The 14,056-nt window shown below is 48.8% G+C and overlaps 1 protein-coding gene across 1 annotated transcript in view; it reads right to left on the minus strand.

The window, feature by feature from the left end:
• Positions 1–4,084: 4,084 nt before the first annotated feature.
• Positions 4,085–14,056, minus strand: part of diaph1 (diaphanous related formin 1) — a 128,265-nt gene continuing 118,293 nt past the window's right edge. Inside the window, 2 exon segments of the mRNA XM_080526807.1 lie at positions 4,085–5,987; positions 12,079–12,168. Coding sequence (XP_080382933.1) covers positions 5,797–5,987; positions 12,079–12,168 — 281 coding nt within the window. The 3' untranslated portion in view covers positions 4,085–5,796.

Genomic DNA, 14,056 nt, shown 5'->3' on the forward strand with positions numbered 1-14,056 from the left:
ACGGAGCCACACGCCAACCACCCCCAACCTCACACACACAAACATGCTTCACCAGACCACTCCCAATGCAGCACGCACACGCACACAACCATCCTAGCTCAGAGATCATTCTCAAGGCAGCACATACACACAAAGACAGCTAAATGGCATGGTGAGTCCTACCCCTGTGGGTTATGTGTTGATTCAGATCAGATGCGGAGGGAATGACTGGACAGTTATTTCTGTCTTCAAAGGAGAGGAAGACTTGACATGCCAGGGAGCTCTGTGTCTCTCTCTCTCACACACACACACACACACACACACACACACACACACAGTAGGCAGAGGGACAAAGGCACACACACACACACACACACACACACATAGATAGGCAGAGGGACAAAGACACACACATACACACGTATAGACAGACACTCCTACACCATCTCCTTTATTGTCGGTCCAAAAGCTCTCAGTTTAATGACACGCACACGTGTCTTTAGTCATGCAGAGCAGACCGGGTAAAGGATGAAAGGAAGAGGGGAGGAGGAGGAGGAGGGGAGAGGGAGGAGAAGGAGGGGAGAGCAGCATATCAGCTTCCCTGCTTTCCTCAAGCACAGATAAGGAGTGTCACAGGGTGCATCCCAATACTCGAAAGTGGCTTCTTCTCTGTGTCTCCTTCCCTTCATGGACACGGTGGTCTGGCCCGGTGGTGGAAGCTGGTCCCAGCCTCCTCCTCCTCCTGGACGTGTTTAGAAGGAGAGGAGACGAGGGAAGGAAGCCATGCTAGACGATGGGGACGCAACCAGTCTCTTTCTCAACGGTGAGAAACTATCTTCCTGGGGTCCTCTCCTCAGTCCTCCACTCTGCTTCCTTTCTCAAAAAGGGACCGCTGAGACAGGGCGAAAGGTAGTGTGTGTGTGTGTCCTCCCCTACCAAGCCCGGATTATCCATATATTGCATCGGGTGAACGCCCTGGGGCACCAGCCAATGGGGGGGCACCTAATTATTCGGACAATGAATAGACCTTTAAAATATTTTGGGCACATTTTTAAAATATAGGCTATATTTACTGGAAGACATCCACACAGGTACACAACTAACGGTTATATTTAGGCTATCATGTATAAAAAGATAAATAATTGCGAGTGCCCCCCCCCAGTCACAGACAAGTGCCCCCCCCCCCCCCCAATCACAGACAGGTGCGCGATGACGCAGTGACGCCAAACTATCAACTAAGAAATCAAAATGGACAGGTTGCTGTCCTGTCTTGTTCAGCGCAATGATGCATACAGGGCCCTGAATGGACTATTTGGCGTTTTGTTTGATTCCGACATGGACCGCGATTCTGTGCGTAAACGCGCTGCTGCGCTCTCCTCCACATATCCAGATGACCTGGACAAAAACTTTGGAGATGAACTTATTCAGTTCAAGGATTTTGTGCGGGAGGAGACAACCCGTTCACCAGAGGAGATGCTTCAAATCCTGAGAATAAATGGACTACAGACGACGTTCCAATGTGTGTTTGTCGCACTGAGGCTCTTCCTTACCCTGCCAGTTACCAACTGCGAGGGCGAGAGATCCTTCTCCCAACTCAAACGAGTGAAGAATGAACTCAGAACCACTATGGGACAGAAGCGTCTGTCTGCACTTTCCCTGCTGGCAATTGAATCCGAGTTGGTCAAAGAGATGGACTTTGAGGATTTAGTCAACGACTTTGCCTGCGGAAAATCAAGAAAAAATAAGTTCTGCTAAAGGTAAGGCTTACTTATGATTATTTGGGGCTAATATGACGCTGTGGCTGATTTGGGCCTGGGTGATGCAGAGCGGCAAAGAGAGAGGCGCTGTTTATTTCCATTTTTGGACTTGGTTGGTATTGAGCTTGTTTTATTGTAGTATACAGTATGTGCATTTTCCCCCTTTGTTATGGTTTTGCATGTAGTCTCAGGCCATTTATGATGGAAATAATTAGCCTATATTTAGAAAGTCGTGTTGCATTGGGATGTGAGTTGCATTCAGATTTGAGCATCAGTGTCAAGGCTATACTACGGCATTAGGCCCAACTGGGATGAGCCTGTACTGTAGTAATATGCTCTTGTAAATCTATGGTTTTTGTAACCATAGTAAATATAAAATTGTCACTTGCAAAGTAAAAAAAAAAAAAGAAAAAAAAAAGTGTGTGTGTGTGTTGGGGGGGGGGGGCACACATAAAGTCTGGTCACCCTAGGGGGTTAATCCGGGCCTGTCCCCTACTGACAAAGGGCGAGTGTGTGTGTGTGTGTGTCCTCCCCTACTGAGAAAGGGTGATAAGTGTGTGTGTGTATGTGTGTGTCCACCCCTACTGAGAAAGAGCGAGAAGTGTGTGTGTGTCGTCCCCTGCTCTCCCCTGTGTTCTGACTGGCTCCCAGTCCAGCTGAGAAACCGAGTAGAAGAGAAGAGAGAAGGGGATAGAGGGCAGAGGGAGAAAGTGAGAGAGCCAGTTGCAGAGGACAGGAAGACATAGAGACAAACATGTCTGTCTCTTCAACACTCCCATGGTCTGGTCCCTCCAGCAGCCCAGCGAGGGACGCTCTGGAATGCTGACACAACTCCAAAAAACCTCCAGAACTCAGAATATGGGACAACAGCAGATACATGTGTTGTGTGTGTGCGCGCGTGTGTTAACATGGATCACAAGAACATGAGATTGTGTGTGTGCGACTGTGCGTGCGAGTCTGTGAAAATGCTTTCGTGTAACAACGTACTAACTGTACATCTGAAAACCCTGATTCTGTGCTGTGCTTTAATGACTTCTCCAAAGTGTGTGTGTGATGTAGGATCATGTTTCTACAGACCCCTGGAGTGGAGAGAAATGTGCTTCAGCTGGAATGTCCTATGGCCAAGAACCAAGTGCAGAGCTCTGTGTTTGACATCACTCTCTCTCTCTCTCTCTCTCTCACTCTCACACACACACACACGCACAAAAACACACACACACACACACACACACATAAAAACCACAAAAACAATACACAAATAGTAACAAATTAGCCCTATGAAAAAGACAAGCTTATTGAAGACATTTTAATGGTTTGGGCATTTAAACCAGTAGCGATCAGAGCGAACGACTACATACATAATTCAATATATATCTTACCACAGTGATGTTTCTCCAACAACATTTGATTTCTCCATTGACTTTACATTAAAACAATCAATGATAAAAAATTATTCGCATAGAAAAGAAGCTCTTAAAAACAATGAAAAGAAATCTACAAAGAAAAGAAAAAAAAATCTGCCCGGAAAATATAATTTTCCAGTGATGTTTTTCATTTGCCAACCGCTCCTCAACCTTAGAGAGACGTCCTTTAAAAGACCAATTAAATAATAGGAACAGGATCACCTGAAACAAACCCAGCCATAGAAGGAACGTTATCTGAAGGTTGACACAATGTTGCGGTTACGTTTCTGAAGCCCAGAAGTCGTAAGACATTCTCGTCCTTGTCCTTGACATTAAGGGCAGATCGGGAGGTCACATTTTTGAATGTATTGGAAGAACTGTTTTCGTGCGATGTTCTCTTAGTGGTGACAATAACCCAAGTCTTGTGGTGTTGACTATAACCTTGCTGTTTTGGCTCTGTCTGAGAGGCTGACATAAACTGACCTGGACTGTCTGACCTGTCTGAGAGGCTCTGTCTGAGAGGCTGACCTAGGGCTCTTATGGAAACCACTGCTTATGGAAACCAGTGGCAGAGATTGTCATTGCATAAGCCTGGTCTGGGACCAGGGGAGAAGAGAGAGGAGAGAGGAGGGTCTAGGACCAGTGGAGAGGAGAGAGGAGGGTCTGGGACCAGGGGAGAGGAGAGAGGAGGGTCTGGGACAAGTGGAGAGGAGAGAGGAGGGTCTGGGACCAGGGGAGAGGAGAGAGGAGAGAGGAGGGTCTGGGACCAGGGGAGAGGAGAGAGGAGGGTCTGGGACCAGGGGAGAGGAGAGAGGAGAGGAGGGTCTGGGACCAGGGGAGAGGAGAGAGGAGAGGAGGGTCTGGGACCAGGGGAGAGGAGAGAGGAGAGGAGGGTCTGGGACCAGGGGAGAGGAGAGAGGAGAGGAGGGTCTGGGACCAGGGGAGAGGAGAGAGGAGAGGAGGGTCTGGGACCAGGGGAGAGGAGAGAGGAGGGTCTGGGACCAGGGGAGAGGAGAGAGGAGGGTCTGGGACCAGGGGAGAGGAGAGAGGAGGGTCTGGGACCAGAGGAGAGGACAGAGGAGGGTTTGGGGAGGAAAGTAACAGAACCGTGTCATTCTGGTTGGGTTGTTGTTCCAACGCTGTGGCAACATTTGCTGACGGCTACTGAATACAAGAAAACAGCAAGGCCAGACATCCAGCAATGAGTGTTTCAGTCTAGAGGGGCGCACACACACACACACACACACACACACACACACACACACACACACACACACACACGTCTCAGCAGTTTTTTGGCAGTTCTCCAGTGTGCAGTAACCTCAGCAGAAAGACCACAGTGCTGTTTATGAAATACAACATTTATGACAGCAGGAGCGGTACCATACAGTAATTACAGATGGCAGGACATAGACATAGACATACACACACACGCATGTGTGTGTACAATACATATATAAGCATTCAAAGAAGGCCAGTAAATTCATTCAAACACTGACACGCACACACACACGCGCACACACACACACACACACAGACACACACACACACACTTTTCTCAGCCTGGGGTTGAGATGGAGACAGCCTTTCCTAAACCCAGAGGAGCGTGTCTAAACAAAGACCCCAGGTCAGTGGCAGCCTCCTCCCTCACAATGACACCAACACAACGTGGATAGGGGAGGTGGAACATGTTCCATGGTATTATAGGGTACAGCACAGTACTTAAACACACACTATTAATCTCTTAGACCCCACCCCGTGAGAAAACACACCCAGACACCCAAACTCTGTGAGAACAGTCAAACCGTTAGGGAGAGTTTTTTGATTGGTCCATACCAACCCAACACACACCCCCCCCCCTTTGGACATGACGAGGGCTGGAATGTGCAGCATGGGAATTGTATTGGTTGGCACTTATTTATTTTTGTTTTGGTTATCATAAAATATTCAGCAAAACAGTGACACAGTGATAGCAGAGAAACACCTCAGAGGTCCTTTAAACAAACACCAACAACTGTGAGAAAACAACTGTCGTGTTCAGTTACAACTTCCAGGGTTTCCACGGCGATACGGCAGGTAACATTCCAACAGCTGGGGATTGGGAATGCCTGTATAGACTCCAGAAAAAAAACTGTTGGATCTCTCCTGAGGAAGACTAGTCTTTGGGTTCTCTCAATGCGCATTTCAGAGAACGAGAGAGAGAGGGAGAGAGAGAGGGGGGGGGGGGGAGAGAGAGGGACAGAGAGAGAGAGGGAGACAGAGGGGGGGAGAGAGAGAGAGAGAGAGGAGGAGGAGGGGGTGAAGGAAGAGGAGTGCAGTGGATGCGTGCTGATGCTGACTTTAAGGAGTTCATATGGCAGGGCGGGGAAAAAGTCCCTCCCTCGGCGTGAGAGCGACCAATAGCAAGCCAGTATGGGGAAAAACACCCTGGGGGAGTGGTCAAGACGAGAGCCCTGGCCTTCAACCATTGGACCACCCCCCCCCCATCTCAGACCCCGGATTGTCCAATCCCAAGGTCCCGTACAGGTGCAGGGGCGGGGCCTCCTTGACTTGAGCCACTAGGAGGAAGTTGCCCCAAGATACCGATCTAGGGTCAGTTTTAACTAACGGCTGATCCCAGATCTGTGCATAAGGGCGACTTCCTGCCCGGAGAGCCTCTAACTGGAGCGGGCCGTGGCCTCCAACAGGTCCTCCAGTGACCCCGCCCCCTCCATGGCAGGCTCCTCCTCCTCCTCCTGCTGCTGCTTCTGCTGCTTGGCCTTCTTAGTGGGCGGCTTGAAGGGCGTCTCCTCCTGCATCAGCTCTTTGGCCAGGATGGACGTCACTGCATGACCAGCTCTCCTGTTAGCTGGGGGGAAGAGGGGGGGGGAGAGAGAATTTGGAGGTGACATATTGGCAGTGGTTCAGGTGGAGGGTGTCATGCTAGAGGGGACAGACATGCAACAGTCAGGTTCAAAGGTCACGTCGGGTACAGCCAACGGGCGGAGACAACACGGAACAGCTCACTGCAACACATCAACACAACACACACACACACACACATACACACACACACACACACATCCTGTCTGTGTGAACACACAGCGCACACACACACACACATGCAGGGGCATGTATTCAATGCGTTCAGCGCACACACACACACACGTACGCACACACACGTACGCACAGACCCACGGTGTTAATGTGACTGTGGATTAGTGTGATGCTGAACCCTACATGGCAGATAACACCGTGACATGATCCTGACATAGAGAAGGGAGGGGGAGAGGGAAGGAAGGAGCGAGGGAAGGAGAGAGGGAGGGAGGGACATGCCGAGTGCAGGGTAGGAAGAGAGCGGAAAAAGAGGAAGAAGAGAGAGAGAGAGAGAGAGAGAGACGCTATTAAGAGGGAGATGAATCATGCAGGAGGAGGATGGAAATAGACTTGAGCCTTTTACTAGACAAAGAGGTTGAGTAACCACACACACACACACACACACACACACACACACACACACACACACACACAGGAGATGCACGGTGAAGGAAACGAGGGTAGGGAGAGAGAGAGAGAGATGGAGTGTGACAGATTGTGCCCTGAGGATGCTGTCGTTTTTATCGCTCTACCTGCTTAATCTGTTACTTCCTCTCTTCCTCCCACATATACAGTACAGCTCATCCCCCTCTTCCTCCTTGTCTTCTCTATATAGTCTATATTTTCCTGTGTGGGCGGACAGCTGTGCTGCAGCGGCCATTTTGAATTTTATAGGTCAGTGAGAGATTGTGTATGTGAGTATGTGAACTGTGTGTTTGTACGTGAGTGTGTATGTAAACTGTGTGTGTACGTGAGTGTGTATGTAAACTGTGTGTGTACGTGAGTGTGTATGTAAACTGTGTGTGTACGTTAGTGTGTATGTAAACTGTGTGTGTACGTGAGTGTGTATGTAAACTGTGTGTGTACGTGAGTGTGTATGTAAACTGTGTGTGTACGTTAGTGTGTATGTAAACTGTGTGTGTACGTGAGTGTGTATGTAAACTGTGTGTTTGTACGTGAGTGTGTATGTAAACTGTGTGTGTACGTGAGTGTGTATGTAAACTGTGTGTGTACGTTAGTGTGTATGTAAACTGTGTGTGTACGTGAGTGTGTATGTAAACTGTGTGTGTACGTGAGTGTGTATGTAAACTGTGTGTGTGTGTGTGTGTGAGTACGTGAGCGTTTATCTGAAAACTGGAAGCCATTATCTCTTCAGCTGAACATGCTACAAAACATCTGTGTGTTTGTTAACAAATAGAATATCATATAATAATGTAGTTAACACCACACACACACACACACACGTAATGTACCACCATAGTGGTCACAGATGCAAACAGGCTGAACATCACATCACATGCAAATGAACCATGGATGCAAACCAAACCAACCGCAACACACAGTCACATGGTTCAGATGGAGCCAAACACACACACACACACACACACACACACACACACACACACACACACACTGGGGTTACCGAGCAGGTCTCCAGCACGAGCTGTGACAGGGACAGCACTGAGTCTGGGGAGGAAGAGGACGAGGAGGAAGGAGGGATGGAAGGTTAGAGTTACTTAGTATTTCATTTCACTTCGGTGCTGAGCTTCAGATGAACACATTAATGCCTCGTAATACCCCAGGGTGTGTTTAGAACAGAGTGAACCTTCTAACTCTTTCACACGCACGCACGCACACGCACACACACACACACACACACACACACACACACACACACACACACACACACACACACACACAGTTATTATGTAAAAGTCCCCGAAAAAAAGTGTGAGTGATCCAAAGTCAGCTCAACCCCTCTTCTTTTCCACTCCTCACAGTCAGGATAGAAAGGAGGAGAGGGAGAGAGAGAGAGAGAGAGAGAGAGAGAGAGAGAGAGAGAGAGAGAGAGAGAGAGAGAGAGAGAGAGAGAGAAAGAGAGAGAGGGGGGGGGGGGAGAAAGACAGACCGTCTTCCTATCTCCCACTCTGAGTTTGAGCATAACGATACTAATCTGGTAACCGTGACGACCGTAACCCTGACTCCTCCAGTGAGGGCGTGTGGAAGGCAGCAGCTGTCCAATCAGAGCTCAGAGGTGAGCCTGGCGTGAGGCCTGCTGGAGTTCCCAACCAGGAAATGAGACGTCTAGACCAGAACAAAGCTTCTAAACATGCTGCTCGTGTTTGGCTCTGTTTGTGTGTGTGTGTGTGTGTGTGTGTGTGTGTGTGTGTGTGTAGTCTGTATGCCCTTGAGAGGGGAGATGGGGACACAGCCATTGTGGTGGGAAGATCATCTGCTCCACATTACACTACAGGAGATATGGTAATTGCTGCCTGATGAGGAAAGAGGAAAATCTTTGTGTGGGTGTGTTTACGCGAGTGTGTGTGGTGTGTGTTTCTGTGTGAGTGTGTGTACCTGTGAAAGCTCAGTCTAAGGAGACAGTGAGAGGCTCGTTAGTGTGTAGATGGTGGTAGCAGTAATACATGACAGTGACAGTGGCAGTGTTTCCTGAGGCTCACAGCGCCCTCCACAGGCCACGCAGGGTAAAACACCTCTCACCACAGCCCAGCTCCTGGGTGGCTGGGGACCTCACGTGGGACTACTGCTCTCCAAGCAGACACGCCAGTGTTGTGTGTGTGTGTGTGTGTGTGTGTGTGTGTGTGGGAGAAAGAGGGAGTAGGGGAGGGGGGTTAAGTTAAGATGGGTTTTGTGGGAGAGTCACTGCTCTTTTGGAGACACTCTCTCTCTTTCTCTCTGTGTGTGTGTGTGTGTGTGTGCGCGTGCCTGTGTGTGTGCATTGTTGGGGTCTGCTAGACGCCCCGTGGTGAGGTGACTGCTGTGACTGGGGTTCACTGTGTTAAAGGGACGGACTGCCAGGGTGCAGGCGTGTGTCTCTATTGTGATTGGCCCTTTGTGTGTAGTGTCTCTATTGTGATTAGCTCTTTGGGGTGGGGTCGTGACCCGGCAGATGGGTCTATAGTGGTCATGGAGACGTGATGTCACTCATTCCATTTAGGTGTAGGAGCCGATAGCATGTGATTTTCATGGAATTAATATTCAAGAGTGAGTGTGTGTATTGGTATGTGACTGTGTGTGCTTCTATGGTTGCATGTGGGTGTGTGTATTGGTGTGTGTGAGCGTGTTATGGTTGTATGTGAGTGTGTGTATTTGTATGTGTGTGTGTGTGTGTGTGTGTGTGTGTGTGTGTGTGTGTATGCAAACATATGTGTGTGGGACAGAGGGGTATAACTAGGCATGCATCTGTTTGTTCCCCGGTATGCTGTGTGTGTGTGTGTGTGTGTGTGTGTGTGTGTGTATGTATCAGTGTGTGTGTGTGTGTGTGTATCAGTATGTGTGTGTGGGCGTTGCCTACCAGTAGGCGTGTAGACAGGGCGAGGGCAGCTGCTCCCCAGAGACAGACAGCCCAGTCACAGGTCAGGGGTCAGATGGCACAACTCTATTCATTCAGCCAGATATGACACAATGACCAGGACAAACACCCTCTAGAGGACCCAGCTGTGTGTGTGTGTGTGTGTGTGTGTGTGTGTGTGTGTGTGTGTGTGTGTGTGTGTGAGAGACAGAAAGAGCCCAGTCGCAATAGTGTGAGAGGGTGTGTGTGTGTGTGTGTTGTCCCACAGTAGCATATGGGCCAGTGTTGAGTGAGTCAGACTCAATGTCGGCCATTTTAAAGGAAACAGGGATGTGCCTCTCCTCTCCTGCCTGCTAAAAATAACACTCAAGTCACACACCACCCCCCCCCCACACACACAGAGACACACACACAGAGACACACACACACACACACACACACAGAGACATATATATACACACACACACACACACACACACACACACACACACACACACACACACACAGTGTGGGTTAGGGGCGGGGAGCCCTGCCCGGCTGGCGAGGACCATGACTGACTGGAAAAATGAGCGTCTGAAAACCAATGTGGAAAAATGAAACATCATATAAACAAAGCTGTGATTCCCACATAGAAACCAAACCACAGCCAGGACTCGCACGCACACACACACACACACACACACACACACACACACACACACACACACACACACACACACACACACTTCCTGTTTGGAGTGTGAAGTGAAGTAGCAGCGTTCGGGGTTACTGGCTGAACCCCTGCCTGGCCCCCCTCTCCCTATTTCCTCTCCCCCCTTCCCTCCCTCCATCTCTCCCTCCTTCCCTCCCTCCCTCTCTCCCCTCCTAGGTAGCGTCTCAGTCAGTCGTCTCAGACTGGGCCTCTGCTCTCTGGAGATGGGAGGTTTTAGCTGCCCCTGGAGAACTCCTGTCTCAGAGTTAGAGGACCCCTACACACCTCCTCAGTGACCCCAGGTCTACAGGCCTGACCAGAGGAACAGTGGTAGAAAGATGGAGGGAGGGAGGGAAAGAGAGAGAGAGAGAACTTATTCCAAATATCCCCTCCGGTCCACCACTCTGCATCTGGGTTCTATTGAGCTAGGGGGTCGGGTTACACACACTCTCCCCCTCAGCCTCTGTTCTGTGTGAACACACACACACACACACACACACACACACACACACACACACACACACACACACACACACACACACACACACAGGGGGAGATCATGTTCCTCACATCTGCAATCAAAAGCACGTCTAGTAAAAGACCGTGGAACTGTAAGTGTGTGTGTGTGTGTGTGTGTGTGTGAGTGAGTCTTCAGCTTAAGAGAGTGTAAGTGAATGGGGCTGGTGAGGCAGAGTGAGTTGCTAACCTGATTCTGTGGGTGTTCCTCTGGCCTGAGAGACTGGTGGAGATCAATAGAGATCCCAGATACAGCCCTATAGATGGACTAGGGTGTACGCGCACGCACACGCACACGCACGCAGGGACAGGGCAAGGCTACACAGGTGTGGCTAGGGATGCTCCGATTTATCGGCCACCGATTTAAATCGGCCGATTTCACTCCAAATGACTCGATCGGTGATCGGCAAAAATGGCCGATCGCAAAAACCGACCTTTTTTTTTTTTTTTTTTTTTTTTTTTTTTCTGGGGAAGACAGATAACTGAACAGAAAACATAGGAGGACCTAACAGTATGTAAACCATGAAGGCCACGTTTATGATGTCTTTTATACAGCCATATCGACTGACTTGGGCTTCAGGCCCTAACTGGGTGATAGGCCAGACTTTTACTATGCCATAAAAATGGGTCTGCGTTTGCTTGGTGCCTAATGGATCAAAACTTTTGTCTAAAAAGCAAAAAATATGTAGGCTATCCAGTCAGTAGGCCTACAGTTATGTATTTTTAAAAAAATCGGTATCGGTATCGGTATCGGTTGATCTTGAGGAAAAAAATCGGTGATCGGTATTGGCCCCAAAAATCCAGATCGGAGCATCCCTAGGTGTGGCCCATGATGAAGTGTGTACAGTAGTGTGAGAAGTGTTTTAAGCGAGGCCCAGTCAGTCCATCGTACCGGACCTGGTAGTTGTGTTAATTCACTGGGGGGTCTTGCTCAGGTGGTCTTTATTTAAACACAGGAACGGGTCCAGTGGGTTCGGGTAGCCACAGATCCATTTGGGAACGGGTCCAACCCCCCCACCCCCCCGTCCTGCCAGGCTGAGCTGGGCACACCCACCTGGACCAGGGCCCAAACTGTTGCCATGGCCACATCTCAGAGGCACACAACAGATGGCACGCACACATGTACACACACACACACACACACACGCACACACAGAAGGAACTACGGAGACCTTAATCTGACGCAGTGAGAGAGTGTGTGAGTGTGCCTGTGTGTGCGTGTGGGGATCTGTGTGACATAATAAAGATATTAAGATATGGGTCAAATAATTATGTAAAATCCTTGAAAGAAGACAATGTGTGTGTGTGTGTGTGTGTGTGAGAGAGAGACACAGAGCATGTTGTTACCTGCTTGTCGTGGTCCTCGTTTCCTCCTGAAGGCAGCACCAGACTGCAGCGCCTCCAACAGGCCGTCCATGATACCAGTCTCATCACCCTCTGTAGATAGACACACAACACAGTCAATACTACACACACACACGTCATCACCCTCTGTAGATAAACACACAACACGGTCACTACTACACACACACACGTCATCACCCTCTGTAGATAGACACACAACACAGTCACTACTACACACACACACGTCATCACCCTCTGTAGATAGACACACAACACAGTCAATACTACACACACACACGTCATCACCCTCTGTAGATAGACACACAACACAGTCACTACTACACACACACACGTCATCACCCTCTGTAGATAGACACACAACACAGTCACTACTACACACACACACGTCATCACCCTCTGTAGATAGACACACAACACGGTCACTACTACACACACACATGTCATCACCCTCTGTAGATAGACACACAACACAGTCAATACTACACGCACACACGTCATCACCCTCTGTAGATAGACACACAACACGGTCACTACTACACACACACACGTCATCACCCTCTGTAGATAGACACACAACACGGTCACTACTACACACACACACGTCATCACCCTCTGTAGATAGACACACAACACGGTCACTACTACACACACACACGTCATCACCCTCTGTAGATGGACACACAACACAGTCAATACTACACACACACACGTCATCACCCTCTGTAGATAGACACACAACACGGTCACTACTACACACACGTCATCACCCTCTGTAGATAGACACACAACACGGTCACTACTACACACACACGTCATCACCCTCTGTAGATAGACACACAACACGGTCACTACTACACACACACACACGTCATCACCCTCTGTAGATAGACACACAACTCTCTCTCTCTCTCTCTCTCTCTCACACACACACACACACACACACACACACACACACACACACACACGTTGTTTTTGTTATTGTTTTCCGAAAATTGTGTAGGATCACCAGCAGAATCAGAGATAGAACTTAGTAAGTTGCTTGATTTAGCTTTCTTATACTAGATACTAAATATACAACATGCTATTTAAAAGTACAGGCGCTGCTGGAATTCAAACACAGGGTCTCCATTTTACAAGACAAGTGTTTTCACTAGCTAAGCCACAGCTCCGCAGAGGTCTGAGGTTGATGGCAGTTTGCATAGTCAGGGGTGCAAACTACTAATGGCCCAAAAAGGTGACAACATATTTATATTTTTGGGGGGGCGTGTGCTCTCTGAGAATGTTATTTTTGCTAAATGGATACCACTAGTGATACACTTATGAAGAACAAGGAGACTTCACACAGGCATCAAACTTTATGTTGAGAATAACAGAAAAAAAAAAAAAGGTGAGCTGTCTGTCTTCAGTGGCTACTGATTCTCGGGGTGTAAATCTGGCTAGATGCCGAATGCATTTCGTTAGGTCTCTGTACTTGTACATATAAATATCCTATGTGCCACACTAGTGCTAACGGTGCTAGATGAATAGCGCTAACAGTGGTAGGTGAATAGTGTTAGTGTTGTGTGTTCTCCACGCTGTCTGGAATTATAGCTAGCTGCCTGAAGCTAAAAGTCATTTCAACAGCAGCAGAGTTTAGCCGACAGAGCAGAAAGGAGGATGTTAGCTCGCGCATCATGTGACTTGGATGAGACCCCCCCCAAAAGATGCAGATCTACAGATTCACGTGGATTACCTATTTTGAGGTAAAAACTGTGAATTTCGCAGAAAGGTGACAAGTTTGCACCCCTGGATCCTCTCAGAGGAGAGATCACACACGAACACGCGCACACACCTGGGTTTCCGTTAACCGGCAATTGCCGGTCTTTGTCCGGTAAAATTTGGTGAAGTCCGACAAATTGAAAAGTCGTCGGACATATTGTCCGGTGAAAATAATTCCCTTTGAATACAATTCGCTAAAGCT

This window comes from Nansenia antarctica (assembly GCF_963989245.1).
Source record: "Nansenia antarctica genome assembly, chromosome: 3".
Taxonomy (NCBI): Eukaryota; Metazoa; Chordata; class Actinopteri; order Argentiniformes; family Microstomatidae; genus Nansenia; species Nansenia antarctica.